General features: G+C 46.7%; 1 protein-coding gene across 1 annotated transcript in view; it reads left to right on the top strand.

Annotated features, from left to right (window-relative positions):
- LOC308047309 (uncharacterized protein) overlaps positions 1 to 17,502 on the top strand; it is a gene marked incomplete at both ends in the record, with an annotated part of 71,601 nt that extends 54,099 nt beyond the window's left edge. Inside the window, 1 exon segment of the mRNA XM_080355724.1 lies at positions 17,358 to 17,502. Within this exon segment, the coding sequence (XP_080211850.1) occupies positions 17,358 to 17,502 (145 nt within the window).
- Positions 17,503 to 17,851: the final 349 nt, after the last annotated feature.

Below are 17,851 nucleotides of genomic sequence, written 5' to 3'. Positions count from 1 at the left end.
AGCTGCCCATAGAAGGCCTCATCAACTTCCTCAGCCTGATCTGGTGGCCTGTAACAGACGCCCACAACAGTGTCACCCCTGCCAGCCTGCCCCTTGATCCTGACCCATACACTCTCAACTTGCTCGTCATCCACTCCTGGGCAGAATTTAGTACATTGTAGTTGCTCTCTCACATAGAGAACAACTCCACCACCACGCCTGGCCGGCCTGTCTTTCCTGAAAAGGGCGTAGCCATCCATGACCACATTCCAGTCATGTGAACTGTCCCACCATGTTTCTGTAATTGCCACCAGATCATAATCTCCCGACCGAACACAGGATTCTAACTCCTCCTGCTTATTCCCCATGGTGGTTTAGTGCTGGGATCATGCACATCATGGGCATATTTCAACATTTCTGCTCTGGTTTGGAGTCAGACAACTTGCTTGAAGAACCTGTGAAAGCTGAGAATGCTAAAGTCGTAAACAAGTGTACTATCAGTCCTTTTACCAATTTTATCAATCTGCTTTTACTGCCTTTTAACCCTCCAACTTCCACGAGAGAACAGAAGGAGTCACTGAATAAGAACTGGACAACAGAACTGTGTGACAGATTAGATCAGCTAACAGCAAGTGAATCTGACAGTCAGCAATGCAGTCATGATAATCGTGATGGGAAAGGGAGTGCTCCTGGGGACTCAGGGTATAAAACTTGGAAGTTAAGGAAGCACTGGTGTTGAAATTAGCAGTAGAGAATGCTAATGTTTGCTATCAACGTGTTATTTGCAAGTTTTACAGCACATATTAAATTCTTCTGTGTATTGCCCCTCTGAAAACCAAGCAGCTTGTCAGGAATGTGAGTTAATTGTTCCACTGGTTGTTGTTAGAGTTGTTTCTTTGTGGTATAAGTACACCATAAAACTTTCTCCCCACTTTTCCCACTCACTCTGCAAGCAGCCCTGTGCTTTCCCCCACCTCCCTCCCTCTTCTCATGGTTTTTACTTATGAAGTGGGGTCAGAAATGACTATTTTCAGTCGTGTTCATAAAAAATCGGTATTGGGAGGTGTTTTAAAACATAGGAAAGCACTTGGAAATATGAAGAAGGAAGATATTATAAAATATTGTAATTAATGGTGGCTGCGGTATAAGTTAAACGATTGGGAAAAGTGTCTAGGGAATAGAATCTTGAAGTATAACACCTTGTTGCAATTAATGTTGTTTTTAGGGCAAGAAGAGTAGGACAAAATAAATCCCTACAAGAGATCATTAAATCATTTCAGACAGCTGAGAGAGAGTTAACTGATAACACACAGGTCACAGTAAACTTGCTGAAGTCTGCACAATGTTTTCCTTATTAACTTGTTTTCTTTGTAGGTATCTGTTTAAGCATATTATAGTTTAGTAAGTCTTTGCCTGTTATATAGTACAGTAAGTTCACAGACTGTTAAATCATGAGAATCGGTTGACTCAAAAAGTGCGTTTTGTGATAGTACAGAAGATCATGAGTAATTTAGTTCCTTATTGTGTGAACGTGATGTTAAGTTTTTGTGTGTAGTAGCTGTTATTTTTTCTTTTTATTTCCAGCATGCTATCTTTATTCCAATATCCAGACTTGCGCAACTCTGTGACAGGCTGTCTCTCATCTCGGTGCACTAAATTTGGCTTTTTTGTATGCACATCAAGTAAGGAATCCTGGTTTTGGAATAACAGTTGTAGCGCACCAGATGAGACACTAGTAAGGGCCTTGCCCAGTCCAGCTTGCTGCGGCGGCGAGGGGCAGGTGCCGGTTGGGCTCCAGCGCGCACTGACCCTTTTTGTCAGGAAGAACCAGCGGTACCGCTACCTGGCCAAGCAGTAAGTGGTTAAAGGTGCAATGCAAAAATTGAGATATTGTCTTGAATAAGTGTAACTGTGATCTATCTGCATATTTGACCTTGATATTTGGTTTTCACATCTGAGCTCAGTATTTTAATTTGCATATTTATAATGGGAACCGGTTCCATTGCTAAAATTCCGCCTTGCTTCCCCTTAGGATGCATCCTTACACATTAGAGTAATTGCTTATATTATTATCTAGTAATTTTGAGACCAGAAAAGAATTTAAACTGTTAAACTCTGCTTTGAAAAACAACAACAACAACAAAAACAAACAAACAAACAAACAAAACAACAAAACAAAACAAACAAACAAAAAAACCACACAAAAAAACAAAACCAAAAAACCAAAACACCTAAATGCTATGATGGATGTGAACTTGGTATTGTATGAAGTTATGAAGTTGTATTTAAAGGTTGCTGGAATGTGAACTGATTTGGATCGAGGAAAGTGGAATAATGGATTGATGTTTAATATACTGTATTTCGACATCTGTAAATTGTGAAAGGTAAATGTAGCTAAGGAATGTAACTATTGCTGAGCTACTTGGAATTGCATATAAAGTGTATTATGGTTGGAATGAAATGGGAAAATAAAAGAGCAAAATATCCCAGGCCTGTGTGCAGCTCATTGTAACTGAGGAGTTTGCCAAAGCCTCCCACCTCATATCAGCGATTACACCAGCTGCATGGCCTTGGCTATATCTGAACTGCGGCAAGAAGAGAAAGAAGAAGAAAAAAAAATTTTTCTTTGAACAGACTTATTCTGTGGTAACTAGCTGTAAGACACTTCTTAGTAAACTCACCGTGCTAGTTTTTGAGATCATGCGAGAGAATGAAAGAAAAGTTGTTTTTTGAGACCAATAGAATGCCAAATTTGGAACAAAATTTTAATACATGAATTCTTGTATTTGTATTTGCCGGAAAGTCCTATACCTCTCTTGGGTCAGGATTTGTTAAGTAAATTGTAAGCTCAAATAACGTTTTCTGATAATTCTGTTTAGTTGCATGTCTTACAAGAAGCTGCTTGGATGGTGCAGATCTGCTTGTGCGAGTGAGAAATCTCCAAGGAAATTTTGAATGCTGTATTTCCACTAGTATTAACAGCCAATGTTTCGATAAAGCAAATACTACACTGATAGATCTGAAACATGACTTTGATCCGGTAAGGGTAAACAATATCCAATAAACGACAGCTAAAATGGAGTTGGAAACTTTGAGGAATAAATTTATGAAAACCTTAGAGGTTGACTGCATTCGATTGGACTTGCAGATTTGTCTGTTACATGTACCATTTGTGACATTTAATTTTGATTTTTGATTTGCAATCTACATCCTTGTAAATTGCACTAGCTGATTTTCTTAACAGCACAGCTTTTGGCATGCCTAAATATAAATTGATGCAGAACCTGCAAGTCTTTAACATCAGGTCACAGACCATACTTGTATCTGGTCTGATCCTACATACTTGCCCAGTTTTTGTTGATGGTTCTGGGAAGTCTCATAAAGCTGTAGTGGTTTGGCATGAAGATAACGATTGGCATCATTCTGTAAAAATTATTGAAGGTTCAACCCAATTAGGAGAACTTGGCGCAGCTTTACATTACTTAGAGCTTTTTAAGGAGGAACCTCTAAATTTGATTTGTGATTTTGAGTACGTAGTCAAGATCCAAAGCATGTGTCTGGTTCTGAATTTTATTTGTTTGTTTGTTTGTTTGTTTTTTAAAACAAAAAGGGGGGAGAAGTAGGGAAAACACCACAAAACCAATTGTCAAAAGGATTGTATGTGATGAATCACTTATATCTAAGTGGTGCAGCCTAAATTTGCCCTGTGATGAAATACTTTGCAAGTATGACCCAAAAACATGCTAAGTCAGAAAGAACCTGCATTAGTTGTGGTCAAATCACTAGCAAACAGCAGGAAAGTCAAAAGGGTGATATTACACTTAGATATTCAATGCAAAAATGAGGTAAAATTATGAGACATTCCTACCATAATATCTACTGCACTTCTTCTCCCTAGTCTAGCAGCTGGTAAAGCTTTAGGAGACATATGAAAGCTAAACTATCAGTCTTTTAAACAGGCTAATCTAACTTCTGAGATACTAACTCAATTAATAGTAGATGTTGATGGTATTAGGCATGTTATACTTGAAAATCGTGTTGCTATAGATTTCTGTTGCTATCGTAGGGACATGGGTGTGAAGAATTTGATGGTCTCTGCTGTATGGACCTAGAAGATAAATCGAGTTCAATCCATAAGATAATTCAACAACTTATGGACCACTCCAAAAAGATTCAAAAGGATATGGGGTTTTTACGCCTAGAAAGTTTGATGAACTGGTTGGGACTGGGAGGATAGATCGTAGGCCTCTTGCAAGGTTTGTTAGTTATTGTAGTTATTGGACTTTTGTCTCTAAGTTGTGCCTTATCTTGTATTAAAAGAATGTTTGAGCTTAGCATAACAAGGCCTCAATGCCTCATTGGCCTCAGCAGAAACTGCTGATCATGAGGGAACGGCAAGAACACTGCGACCTTGGCAGAGTTTCATAAATAACTTTAAGAAAACATGCATAGCTAGCGAGCCGCAAGTAGGAGGACAATGCAAATGTAATCGTTAGAGCTTAAGCCAATTAGTGAATGACAAGTAGGCATAATTATTGTAGACTCTATAAGTATGCACTGTTTGAACTAATGAAGTGAACTATGCTTTATGACTCACATTGAGATGTCTCAGCTTGTTCCTCCGCTGCTCGCAGGACAGAGAACAGAATGAGAAGGAAATAAGGCAAAGCAAGGACAGGCAAGGACAGGCAAGGAAGGGCTAGGCTGCAGGGCTATTTTTTGCTTTATAGTTTCTAGCACATTCATCTTCAGACAAGGAGGAAAGCCATCAGACCTTATGGATTAGGCCCAAACAAAAAACCCAGCTACTTGAGACACTTAGACTAAGTCTAAAATGCAAAGATCTCTCCATAAGGATGGTTATTCTACTGTACTTCCACAATCTGCTGGCAGTAGAAAAAAATAAGCTGCAGATCTCCTTAGGCTGAGTCATGGTGGTTTGGTGCAGGGATCATGCATATCATGGGCATATTTCAACATTTCTACTCTGGTTTTCAGTGTATTACGCCAAAACACCCACCCGATGACATAATTTCAACAGCAAAGGCAGGAATTTGAAGAATTCAGCTTCTTTGGGGAACTGAGAAATTGCTGAGCTGACACCAAGTCCTGCAGCGTCCCTGTCACCTGCAGAGTCACCGCATCCTCGCCACAGTAGCGGGCATTGTGACAAAGGTTCTATGTCAGCTGGGTGTGGCAGCCGAGCGCCCCCTAGGGGAGGGGGAGCCTGTCAGCCCAAGGCCTCTCACTGCCTGCTGTCCCTGCTGTCACCAGCCAGGCCTCTGAAAACTGGCCAAAACATCCCCAGACTTGAAGCAAAAGTGGCCCAAAGTCTCCAACAGACAAGTCAGGAAGAAAGATATGGGACCGAGGGAGAAAGCGAAGGGAGCAGGACAAAGGGAAGGAAGAATAAAAAGTAGTGTTGGGCTGCAGGACTGAAATGGAGGATTGGAAAGAAAAGAGGCAGGAAGCAGGAGAGTGAGAGAAAAGGAAAGAAGAGAGGAAACAAGAGACATCCAGCCAGATGAGGGGTTGATGAGAGAGGATGGGACAGAGAACAGCATGAGAAGGAGAGGCAAGGCAAGGAGAGGCAAGGACAGGCAAGGCAAGGCTACGCTGCAGGACTTTTTTTTTGCTTTATAGTTTCTAGCACATTCGTCTTCAGACGAGGAGGAAAGCCATCAGACGTTATGGATTAGGCCCAAACAAAAAACCCAGCTACCTGAGTGTCCTGGTTTTGTTAAATCAAGTTTCTCTTTTAGTGAATTTTTCTTTCAGCTAAAGCCTTCATATTAACTGCATTTTCCTGGAGAACCAGACACATGTTTTGGTAAACCTAGCAATGGGATGCAAATTTCTTGATAAGCATGGATGGACATCTCGCGAGAGGGGCGACGAGAAACAAGTGACCAAGAAACTGACCAACTGTGTATAACATTCCATTCACGTGAATACTTCATATAAAAGTGGGAGATCACGAGGATCTCGTCCCTTTGCCTTTTTGCCTTTTCCCTTCTGCTTATGGCCGACATTAGGAGAGGACCTTGCTAGTTGTCCCTGCGAACTGAGGCCTAGTGAGAGGCTGAATCCAGCTCTGGTTGGCTGCAGAGTCTAATCCAGGACTTTGCGTGCCGGCTCTGCAGTTGCTGAGACTTTCAAGATTGGTTCTGTATATTTTGTATTATTTTCTCTATTCTTATTAGAAGCATTAGTAAAACATCTTTAATTTTTATCAACTCTCTTCTCTCTGTGCTTCTTTCCCTCCCGATCACCTGTCCTGAGTGGAAGGGGGGAGAAGGAGGGGGAAAAGGGGGAAGTAGGGGGGAGAGGGGGTTAACAATACATCTGCCAGGGTTTTATTGTCACCCTGCAATCTAAACCCTCGAGAGATAATTGGCACCCAACGTGGGGCAAGAGAAAGGGATAAAGTTGAAGATTTTTGGCTTTCTACTGCTCTGACATACCTTTCAATTTTCTGGGCTCCGTGCCAACTCATAGAGTTGTGGTACTCGCAGTTCTGTTTGCTTCGGATATTATTTAGTGGTATTAAGGCAAAGTGAATTACATTGATTTAAAGATGTTATGGCGTAAGTTGTATCAGTTATTTTCTACATTGTGCTCACTGATTCCATATCTATGTTGGGCCTTATTTTTAAATCGAAGTATTCATTATATAACAACAAGGAACTGGACAATGATCATGATGATACTGTCTAGTTTGTCACTGGTTTATTTCATTATACTGCAGCCGCTAATGAATTTCTACTCGCTTCTGCTTTACCTTGAAAAACCTCCAGTACGGCTCTGTGTTTGCTAATTGGCCAAGAGAATCTTTAGAAAGGCTGACTAACAATACTTTTGTTTTTTCGCTAGGACAGTTCGCAAATGTTTTAGAGAGCTTTGAATATCCTTGGAGTTTTGATAGAACTGTGATGGTGTTATCTGGTTTGATGAATGTGTGTCAGTTTCTGTTAATATTAAGAGAAATGGGGTTCAACAGAAGGCTTGCGTCTCTTTTTAGTCCTGAGATTTGCGGTGCGTCTTCGGAAGCTTTAGCAAAAAGCACTCCTGGCCGCTCGAGAAAGAGCAAAACAGCGAAAGCTGCCGCTGCAGCCACTGCCCCCGCAACGGCGGCTTTGCAGGCTGAAGCTACAGCTCCTCTGCAGAGTTTCTTTGCCAAGGCCGCTGCAGATAACATTACTTCTCCAGCCTCAAAGGTTAACAAGGCGGCCCCCCCTTCCTCACACACTGGGCACTGTTGCTGCTGTAACCACAGCAATCACGGTGACAGTCATTCAGACTCTGGAAATGAATCAAATGATGGTAAACCCATATCAGCATCAGTTGCCGGTCGTAAGAAAGTCACTAGAAAGACTACCCGTGCAGCAGATGATGGCACAGTGCCAACATCAACCCAAGGGGCACCATCAGGACAGGGAGGAGATGAAGTGACCACCACTCGGTCCTTTTCTCCAGGTGAGCTGAGAGATCTGTGAAAAGACTTTAGTCATCGTGAAGGCGAGAATATTTTAACCTGGCTGCTCCGATGTTGGGACAATGGGGCAGAAACAATTGAACTGGAAGGTGGTGAAGCCAGGCAGCTGGGATCTCTGTCAAGAGATTCCACCATTGATAGGGCAATTTCAAGAGAATCTAATGCCACTACTCTCTGGACCCGACTCCTGGCAGCTATGAAAGTAAGATTTCCCTACAAGGAAGATTGTATATCCAAGTTAGGGAAGTGGAATACTATGGAGAGAGGTATTCAGTTCCTGAGAGAATTAGCTGTGCGAGAGATCATCTATTTTGGACCAAACAGCCAAGAGGGGACAGGCCCAGATAGAATCAATTGTATATGACCTCTGTGGCGCAGATTTGTACAAAGTGCATCACCTGCATATGCTAAGTCATTGGCAGGAATGCTCTGGTCAGCTGGAGGTGTACCAAATATTACTGAAGTGATTGAGCAGCTCCGTGACTTTGAGGACAGCCTTGCTGTTTCTCTACGGGCTTGTGTCTCTGCTGTGGAGAAACTGTGTGAAAAATCTGATGACCGCTTTGAAAAGCTGTTGCAAGAAATCAAAGAACTCAGAGAAGACACATACCATTCACGACCTGCACAAACCTATGTTTCAGCTATTAGGAGAAGGCGTTTCCAATCTCGAGAGGGAGGACAGAGGCAGCCCACAAAAAGAGGTTCACTGTGGTTCTTCCTACATGAGCAGGGAGAAAACATGAATAAGTGACATGGAAGACCTACCTCAGAACTTCAAGAACGAGTACGTGAGATAAAAGGAAAAACTCCTAGGAAGGTGGCTGCTCCAGTTTACAAAAGGAGCAGAAGAAATTCTGATGCTCTTGAAGGAACCTCTAATTCACACCCAGAGACTGTGCAAAACAGAAATTAGAGGTGCCCTGCCTCCAACCAGGTGGAGGAAAGGGATAGTAGAGTTTATTGGACTGTACAAATATGGTGGCCTGGTACAACACACACCCAGCTTTAGTGGACACTGGTGCACAGTGCACAAGAATTCGTTCTAATTATAAAGAAACGCAATCCATCAATATTGTTGGAGTGACTGGGGGATCCCAGGAACTGACTGTTGTAGAGGCTGAAATGAGCCTAACTGGAAAAAACTGGCAAAAGCATCCCATTGTGACTGGTGCAGATGCTCCGTGCATCCTTGGCATAGACTACCTCAAGAGAGGGTATTTTAAGGACCCAAAAGGGTATAGTTGGGCATTTGGTATAGCAGCTGTGGACACTGAGAAAATTGAACAGCTGTCTGATTTGTCTGGTCTTTCAGATGATCCTTCTGTTGTAGGACTGCTGATGGTTGACGATCAGCAGGTGCCAACTGCTACCACGACAGTGCATCGCCGGAAATATCGCACCAATCGAGACTCTTTGATTCCTATTCAGAAGTTGATCCGTCAATTGGAAAGCCAGGGTGTGATCAGTAAGACTCGCTCACCTTTTAACAGCCCAATCTGGCCAGTGCGTAAGTCTAGTGATGAGTGGAGACTAACTGTGGACTGAATGAAGTTACGCCACCACTGAGTGCTGCTGTGTCTGACATGCTAGAGCTGCAATTTGAGCTGGAGTCAAAGGCAGCTAAGTGGTATGCTACAATTGACATTGCTAATGCATTTTTCTCTATTCCTGTAGCAGCAGAGTGCAGGCCGCAGTTTGCTTTCACCTGGAGGGGCATCCAGTACACGTGGAATCGCTTGCCCTGGGGGTGGAAACACAGTCCTACCATCTGCCATGGACTGATCCAGACCACGCTGGAGCAAGGTAAAGCTCCAGAACACTTGCAGTATATTGATGACATCATCGTATGGGGCGACACAGCCAAAGAAGTCTTCGAGAAAGGTGAGAGAATAATTCAGATTCTTTTGGATGCTGGTTTTGCCATAAAACGAAGCAAGGTCAAGGGACCTGCACGAGAGATCCAGTTTTTAGGAATAAAATGGCAAGATGGCCGTCGTCAGATCCCAATGGAGGTGATCAACAAAATTGCTGCAATGTCTCCACCTACTAATAAAAAGGAGACACAGACTTTCTTGGGCGTTGTAGGTTTTTGGAGGATGCATATTCCTGACTACAGTCAGATTGTGAGCCCTCTCTATCGAGTGACTCGTAAAAAGAACCAATTTGAGTGGGGCCCTGAACAACGACAAGCCTTTGAAAAAATTAAGCGTGAGATAACTCATGCAGTGGCCCTTGGACCAGTTCGGACTGGACTAGATGTTAAAAATGTGCTCTAGACCGCAGCCGGAGATAATGGACTTACCTGGAGCCTCTGGCAGAAAGCACCAGGAGAAACCTGAGGCCGACCCTTAGGTTTTTGGAGTCGAGGATACAAAGGATCCGAGGCCAACTATACTCCAACTGAAAAAGAGATACTAGCAGCATATGAAGGAGTTTGAGCTGCTTCAGAAGTGATCGGTACTGAAGCACAGCTCCTCCTAGCACCTCGACTGCCAGTGCTGAGCTGGATGTTCAAAGGGACGGTTCCCTCTCCACATCATGCGACCGAAGTTACGTGGAGTAAATGGATTGCATTGACCACGCAACGAGCTCAAATTGAAAGTCTCAGTCGCCCAGGGATCTTAGAAGTGATTACAGACTGACTAGAAAGCAAAGACTTTGGGATGTCTCCAGATGAGGAAGTAAAACATGCTGAAGAAGCACCACCATATAATACACTTTCAGAGACTGATAAGCAGTAGGCACTGTTCACAGATGGATCCTGTCGTCTTGTAGGAAAACATCGAAGGTGGAAAGCTGCTGTGTGGAGTCCCACACGACAAGTTAGAGAAGCCACTGAAGGACAAGGTGAATCTAGTCAATTTGCAGAAGTGAAAGCCATCCAGCTGGCTTTGGACATTGCTGAAAGAGAGAAGTGGCCAATACTTTATCTCTATACTGACTCATGGATGGTAGCAAATGCCTTGTGGGGGTGGCTACAGCAATGGAAGAAAAGCAACTGGCAGCGCAGAGGTAAACCCATTTGGACTGCCACACTGTGGCAAGACATTGCTGCTCGGCTAGAGAGCCTGCCTGTGAAAGTTCGTCATGTAGATGCTCATGTGCCTAAAAGTCGAGCCACCGAGGAACATCTAAACAACCAACAAGCAGATCAAGCTGCTGAGATTAAAGTAGCTGAGGTGGACTTGGACTGGCAACATAAAGGTGAACTTTTCCTAGCCCGGTGGGCCCATGATGCTTCAGGGCATCAAGGTAGAGATGCAACATATAAATGGGCTCGTGATCGAGGGGTGGATTTAACTATGGACACTATGTCACAGGTTATTCATGAATGTGAGACTTGCGCTGAAATCAACAAGTGAAATGGTTAAAGCCTGTATGGTATGGGGGGCGATGGTTGAAGTATAAGTATGGAGCAGCTTGGCAGATTGATTATATTACACTTCCACAAACATGTCAAGGTAAGCATTATGTACTTACAATGGTGGAAGCAACCACTGGATGGTTGGAAATATATGCCGTGCCTCATGCTACAGCCCCAAATAATATCTTTGGCCTTGAAAAGCAACTCCTTTGGGGACACGGTACGCCAGAAAGAATTGAATCAGACCATGGTACTCATTTCAAAAACAGTATTATAGACAATTGGGCCAAAGAACACGGTATTGAGTGGGTATATCATATTCCATATCATGCACCAGCCTCTGGGAAATCTGAAAGGTACAATGGTTTGCTAAAAACTACACCAAAGGCACTTGGTGGTGAAACATTTAAAAACTGGGATTCACATTTAGCAAAAGCCATGTGGTTGACCAACACCAGGGGATCAACCAATCGAGCTGGGCCTGCCCAATCAGAGATTCTTCATCCTGTGGAAGGAGATAAACTCCCTGTAGTACACATGAAAAACATGTTAGGAAAGGCGGTCTGGGTTACTCCTGCCTCAGGCAAAGGCAAGCCCATTACTGGGATTGTTTTTCCCAGGGACCTGACAGTGTTTCGTAAGTGTCTTCCAGATCAAGACAGTGATGATGAAACCAAAGCTAGCTTCTTGGAGTGGCACCTGACAACTTCTTCAAAGTTGATGTCTTTAACCCACAAACAGTGGTCATGAGATGCACTAGATGTACCATTTTTCCTGCCCTGGGAGGCTGCTGTGACAAAATGAACTTAATTAACTTTTCAAAGGGTGGTCCACTGATCAAGATTAATTACTCCTGTGTATATATGTACATATGTGTATATACATATATATATATAGTAGTAGTGATTAATTAGATTGTATTGATAGATTGTATTGATAAGGTTTAAATATTCTGTGAATGGCATATTATAAGGGGTAGAATGTCCTGAGTTTGTTAAAAAACAAGATCCTCTTTTAGTGAATTTGCCTCTCAGCTCAAGCTTCATATCAGCTGCATTTTCCTGGAAAACCAGATACATGTTTTGGTGAACATAGCAATGCAATGCGAGGTCATTGATAAGCATGGATGGACATCTCGTGAGAGGGGCAACGAGAAACAGGCGACCAAGAAACTGACCAACTGTGTATAACATTCCATTCACATGGATACTTCATATAAAAGTGGGAGATCATGAGGATCTCGTCCCTTTTCCTTATGGCGACATTAGGAGAGGACCTTGCGAGTCATCCCTGCGAACTGAGGCCTAGTGACAGACTGAATCCAGCTCTGGTTGGCTGCAGAGTCCAGTCCAGGACTTTGGGTGCCCACTCTGTAATTGCTGGGACTTTCCAGATTGGTTTTGTATATTTTGTATTATTTTCTCTATTCTTATCAGTAGCATTAGTGAAACATCTTTAATTTTTTCCAACTCTCTTCTCTCTGTCCTTCTTTCCCTCCCGATCACCTGTCCTGAGTGGGAAGCGGGGAGAGGGAGGGGCAAAAGGGGGAAGTGGACGCAGGAGAGGAGGTTAACAATACATCTGCCAACATTTTATTCTCCCCCGCAATCTAAACCCTCGACACCAGCTTACAAAGGAGAAGGAATTACTGGAGAGAGTCCAGTGGAGAGACACAGAGATGATGAGGGCTCTGGAGCTTCTTTCTGAAGAGGCAAGACTGAGAGAACTAAGAAGAGAAGCTGACAGGGGATTGTGTTTATGCTGCTAAATATCCCCAGGGTGGGTGTGAAGAGGATGGGCCCGACTCTTTTCAGTGGTGCCCAATGACAGGGTGAGGAGCAACGGGCACAGAATGACACACAGGAGGTTCTGTCTCGACAGGAGGAGAAACTTCTTTACTGTGAGGATGCCAGAGCCCTGGAACAGGCTGCCTTCTCTAGGATGGAGAGTCCTTCTCTGGAAACACTCAGAACACACGTAGTTGCCATTCTGTGCCATCTGCTCTGGTGAACCTGGTCTAGCAGGTGGGTTAGACTAGGTGATCTCCAGAGGTCCTTCCCAACCCCAACCAGTCTGTGATTCCATGTTGACTTTCTCAGGAGATGAGAGGCCCTGCAGAGGCATCTAGACAGACTGGAGCATTGGGCGATGACGAATGGGTTGATGTGTAACAAGCCCAAATGCCGGTTCTGCCCCTGGGAGGGGGCAACAGCTGCACAAGTCTAAACGGGGAGAGGAGCAGCTGGAGAGCAGCCCTGCAGAAAGGGATCTGGGGTGCTGGGGGGCAGCGGCTCAGGAGCCAGCAGTGTGCCCGGGCTCGGAGAGGGCAAACGGCGTCTTGGGGACGTCAAACACAGCCTGACCAGCCAGCCAAGAGAAGGGATTGTCCCACTGGGTCCAGGCTTGGTGCAGCCTCACCTGGAGCACTGTGTGTCGGGCTGGGCCCCACCATTTGAGAAGGACTTGAATGCCCTCGCATGCGTCCAGAGGAGAGGAACAGCTCCCACTGGCTCCAGCCCGGACGCTTCTGCAAGCTGGGAGCAACCGTGGTCCTGACACCAGCCTGGTGGGGAACAGCTCCAAAACCCTGCGCATGTGTAGGTTCAGAGCCTTAAACAGCAGCACCTACAGCTGCAAAACCTTCTCCCTGATCCTGGCACAAGCCGTTCCCAAGGCTCTCATGGCTCACTCGTTGCTGGTGACAGCTTTGCTGTTGGGGACACCGCTCTCCAGCATCTCATGAGCCAGCCCCACTGGTGCCCAGTGCCATGTCTCTGCAAATGGGACCCCTCTGTGCACAGGGACCCCCTGTCCCCGGGGTGGCCATGCCAGCACCCCCAGCCACCTCCAGCCCCAGGAACCCAGAGCGAGCGGAAACCACAGCTCTGCAGATACAAGAAAACGATGGAGAGCACAGGTCTGAAAAAACATAAACCAATATATTTACCAAAACAAACAAGCACACAAAGAAACAAAACTATTTACAGAAAAAACAATGAAATACAACAACCCACAAAAGTCCCTCTCTAATGCACAACCCACCCACAAAGCCCAACAATATCATTACACTGGCTGCAGGCAGTGGCTGGGGAAACACAGGGGACCTGGAGGGGACATGAGGATCATGGGGGGGACACGTCTCCCACTTTTCCCTCCCTGCGCCACAATTTACCCCCAATTCCCTCCAGTTTTAGAATCTCTAAATAATTTGTGTTCGAAAAGACCCAACCATTCCCCTGACACCCGAAATCAAAACACCCGTCGCTGATTTACCACGAATCCCTTTGGGCCTTGAGCGTTTTAATCCCCCTGAACGACCCCCGGATGAAACATTTGGATGCTCAAGTTCTCGCGTTTGCAGCGAAGTCCCCATTTTGCCCTGTTTTTGTTTCTCAAACTGGGATGAACTCCTTGGGCTCTTCTCAAACGTAAAATAACAGGGCTTTCGCTGCCCTGTGGGCTGGACTTTGCTGCTGCTTAATGGGGATAAACTTGGCATTTTTATCAGCGTGAATTTCCTTAATTGGGATCTTCCCCACAATGCGTCCGCGTCTGTTGGTTCCAGTGGGAGAATCTTGATCTGACACAATTTATTTAAACAACGTGAAAAGGGGTCTGTGCTGCCCCTGCTCAGAGTGGAGCGTCAACACCATCTGCACAATCCAAACACCCCCAAAAAAGCAAAAAGCAAACGAGATGCAAGCACAAAAATCTGACTTCACGTCCCTGAGCTTGAGGATCTGGGGGATTTACAGAAAAACGGTGTCGGGAGAGGCCAGAAATGCTGCCGTCACCCCAGGGCTGAAGGATGCCATGGATCAGGCTCCTTTTCCAGAGTTATTGTCAGAAAATGCAGGTGTTTTGGTGAGAAAAGCTGCACTTAAGCCAGGCCTAGCGGTGCCAGCAGCAGAGGGACCACAGGGTCGGCTGCTGTCTTGGCTGATTCGTCCTGGTGGTGAGGAGGAGCATGGTCTGACCTGCCAGGGCACGGGTGGAGGGGTCAGGGTCCCGGTCCAGGATCCCGAGGGCTGCAGGGAGAGAAATGGAGCCGGGATGAACCCCCATGTCGGCAGAGACACCCCTGTGTCCCCCCGAGCCGGCCTGACCGGCCAGGAGAGAGCAGCTATGCAGGAATGCCCCAAATCGGCCAATTAGCCAACTGTTTTGGGTGGAAAAGCCCCTCAAGGTCATCGAGTCCATTAACCCAACCCCGGCACTAAAACGTCCCCAAAAACCTCGTCTGTTCACCCTCTAGGGGTGGCGACTCCAGCACTGCTCTGGGCAGCCTGTTCCAATGCCCCACAGCCCTTTGGGGAAGAAATCACCCCCAATTTCCACCCTCACCCTCCTTCTCCAGCCTCTCACCAGCTCCATTCCCTTCTCTCAACCTGCTCCAGCTCCTCAGGGTTTTAATGGCGTGAGGTGATCCCAACACCCCTGGGGCCGCCAGTTGAGCCCTGAGGCGATTCTGCTGCCATGTTGAGCCCTGAGGTGATTTTGTGCCCCTGGGGCCACCATTTTGTGTTTTGAGGTGATTTTATGCCTCTGAGCAGGAGCCGCGTCCCCTCTGTCCCCGCTGTCCCTGCTGTCCCCACTGTCCCCTCTGTCCCCTCTGTCCCCACTGTCCCCGCTGTCCCTTCTGTCCCCACTGTCCCCGCTGTCCCCGCTGTCCCCTCTGTCCCCACTGTCCCTTCTGTCCCCGCTGTCCCCTCTGACCCCTCTGTCCCTGCTGTCCCCTCTGACCCCTCTGTCCCCACTGTCCCTGCCGTCCCCTTTGTCCCCTCTGTCCCTGCTGTCCCCTCTGTCCCCACTGTCCCCGCTGTCCCTTCTGTCCCCGCTGTCCCCTCTGTCCACGCTGTCCCCTCTGTCCCCTCTGTCCCCGCTGTCCCCGCTGTCCCTTCTGTCCCTGCTGTCCCCTCTGTCCCCTCTGTCCCCTCTGTCCCTGCTGTCCCCTCTGTCCCCGCTGTCCCCGCTGTCCCCTCTGGCCCCTCACTCATGCGGCAGCAGCCAGAACCTGGTCACCTCGTCGGGCTGCCATCGAGGTCTGATGGCCTGGGGAACATTCACCTCCTCCCAGGCCACCCGGGGCGGCTGGGGGATCTCTGCTCCATCTCGCAGGGAAGCTTTGGTGAAAAGGAAAAGCTTCGGCAAAAAGGAAAGTCTTCAGGATTTGAGACACACTCAGGAGCTCCTCGCCAGGGAAAGATGTGAGATGGTCCTGGGAGATCCTCACCATGAAGAGGCATGAATTGAGATCAAGAGCTCCTCGCCACGAAAATATGTGAAATGAGCTCGAGAGCTCCTCGACACAAAAAGACACGGGATGAGCTTGGGAGCTCCTCACATGAATCTGCCACCGGCAGCTCGAGTCGGGTTGTGGTTGGACTCGATCTGAAGGTCTCGTCCAACCCAAACGAGTCTGTGACTCTGAAGAGACGTGGGCTGCGCTCCAGGCTCGCACTGGTCCCGTCGCTGTCCTGCCACAAAGTGCAGCCGGGCCCGGTGCCGTGGTGACCACAGGCAGTGTCACCAGTGAGGTGACAAAGGGCCCCATTGTCACCCCACAGGGGACTGCTGGGGATCTCCAGCTAAGCCAAGGATGGAGCAGGTGACACACGGGGGGTCCAGGAGGGTTGGAGGCTCCAAACTGCTTGGGCTCAAAGGAAAGAATCAAAGAGTTGTAGAATCGTGGAATAAAAGAATCGTAGAACCTTGGAGTCATAGAACCTTGGAATTGAAGAATCAGGGAATCAAGGAATCGTAATATCCCAGAATCAAAGAATCGTAGAATCACATAATCATAGAATCAGGGAATAACAGAATCATGGAATTACAGAATCACAGGATTGTAGAATCATAGAATCACAGAAGCAAAAAAAACCAAACCCATACCACAGAGTCATAGAATGAAATAATTGTAGAATCAAAAAATCAAAGAACCATAGAATCAAAGAATCGTAGAATCATAATATCCTAGAATCAATAAATTATAGAATCAATTAATTATAGAATAAAAAAATCAAAGAATAAAAACATCAAAGAATAATAAAAATCAAATAACCACATAATAATCAAATCATAGAAACACAGAATCATAGAATCGCAGAATTACAGAATCAAATACTCAAAGAATTATGGAATTGTAGAACCATAGAATCATGTAATGATAGAATCGCAGAATCACAGAATCAAAGAATCGAAGAATCACAGAATCAAAGAATCACAGATTCGAAGAATCACAGAAGAATCAAATCAATCAAGAATCACAGAATCATCAAATCTTGTGCCCCCCGTCTGCTCTCGTACCCTCCACTTCATTCCCTCCCTTGTACCCCCCTGTTTAGCCCCCCCCAGTCACCGTGTTTCTCCCTCATCTTGTGACCCCCCTTGTGTCCCCCTAGTCCCTTTGTGCCCCCCCCAACTCTTGTGCTCCCCCCTCTTGTGTCCCCTGGGTCCCCTTCCTCCCTCCACTTCGTTCCCTCCCCCGCTATTTCCCCAACTGACCCCCCCTCCCCGCAGAGCCCCCCCGGGCGGCCTCCGCGACCCCCCAGAGCCGCTTCCCCTCAACAGCAACCTCAACAGCTGCAGCCTGCGGGGGCGCCGAGGGCGGGGGGGGCGTAAGAGGCCGGGGGGGCTGAGCCCAACGGGCAGATGCAGCTGGTGACCAGCCTGTGAACCCCCTCGCACGAGGGTTTGCACAAGGGACCCGCCCCGGGGGGGGAGCGGCCTCAGAAGGGGGTCCGGGCCTGCGGGGATGGCGGCCTTGCTGGAGGACCCAGCCTCGCACGAGGGCTCGGCCTTGCACCCGGGGCCGTTCTCACACAGGGACCTCGCTCTGCACGGGGCCTCAGCCTCGCGCGTCGTCCTCCCCACACACGAGGACCCGGCCTTGCACGTGGACCTGGCCTTGCACGAGGATCCAGCCTGAGGCAAAGACCCGGCCTTGCACAAGGACGCGCAGCCTTGCATGAGGCCCCCTCTGTGTCCCCCCAGCTGGACATGGGCCCCTCGTG

Source organism: Nesoenas mayeri (assembly GCF_963082525.1).
Source record: "Nesoenas mayeri genome assembly, chromosome: 18".
NCBI classification, from domain to species: Eukaryota; Metazoa; Chordata; class Aves; order Columbiformes; family Columbidae; genus Nesoenas; species Nesoenas mayeri.
The sequence above is the reverse complement of the archived record's forward strand: the minus strand, read 5'-3'. Positions and strand labels throughout refer to the sequence as shown.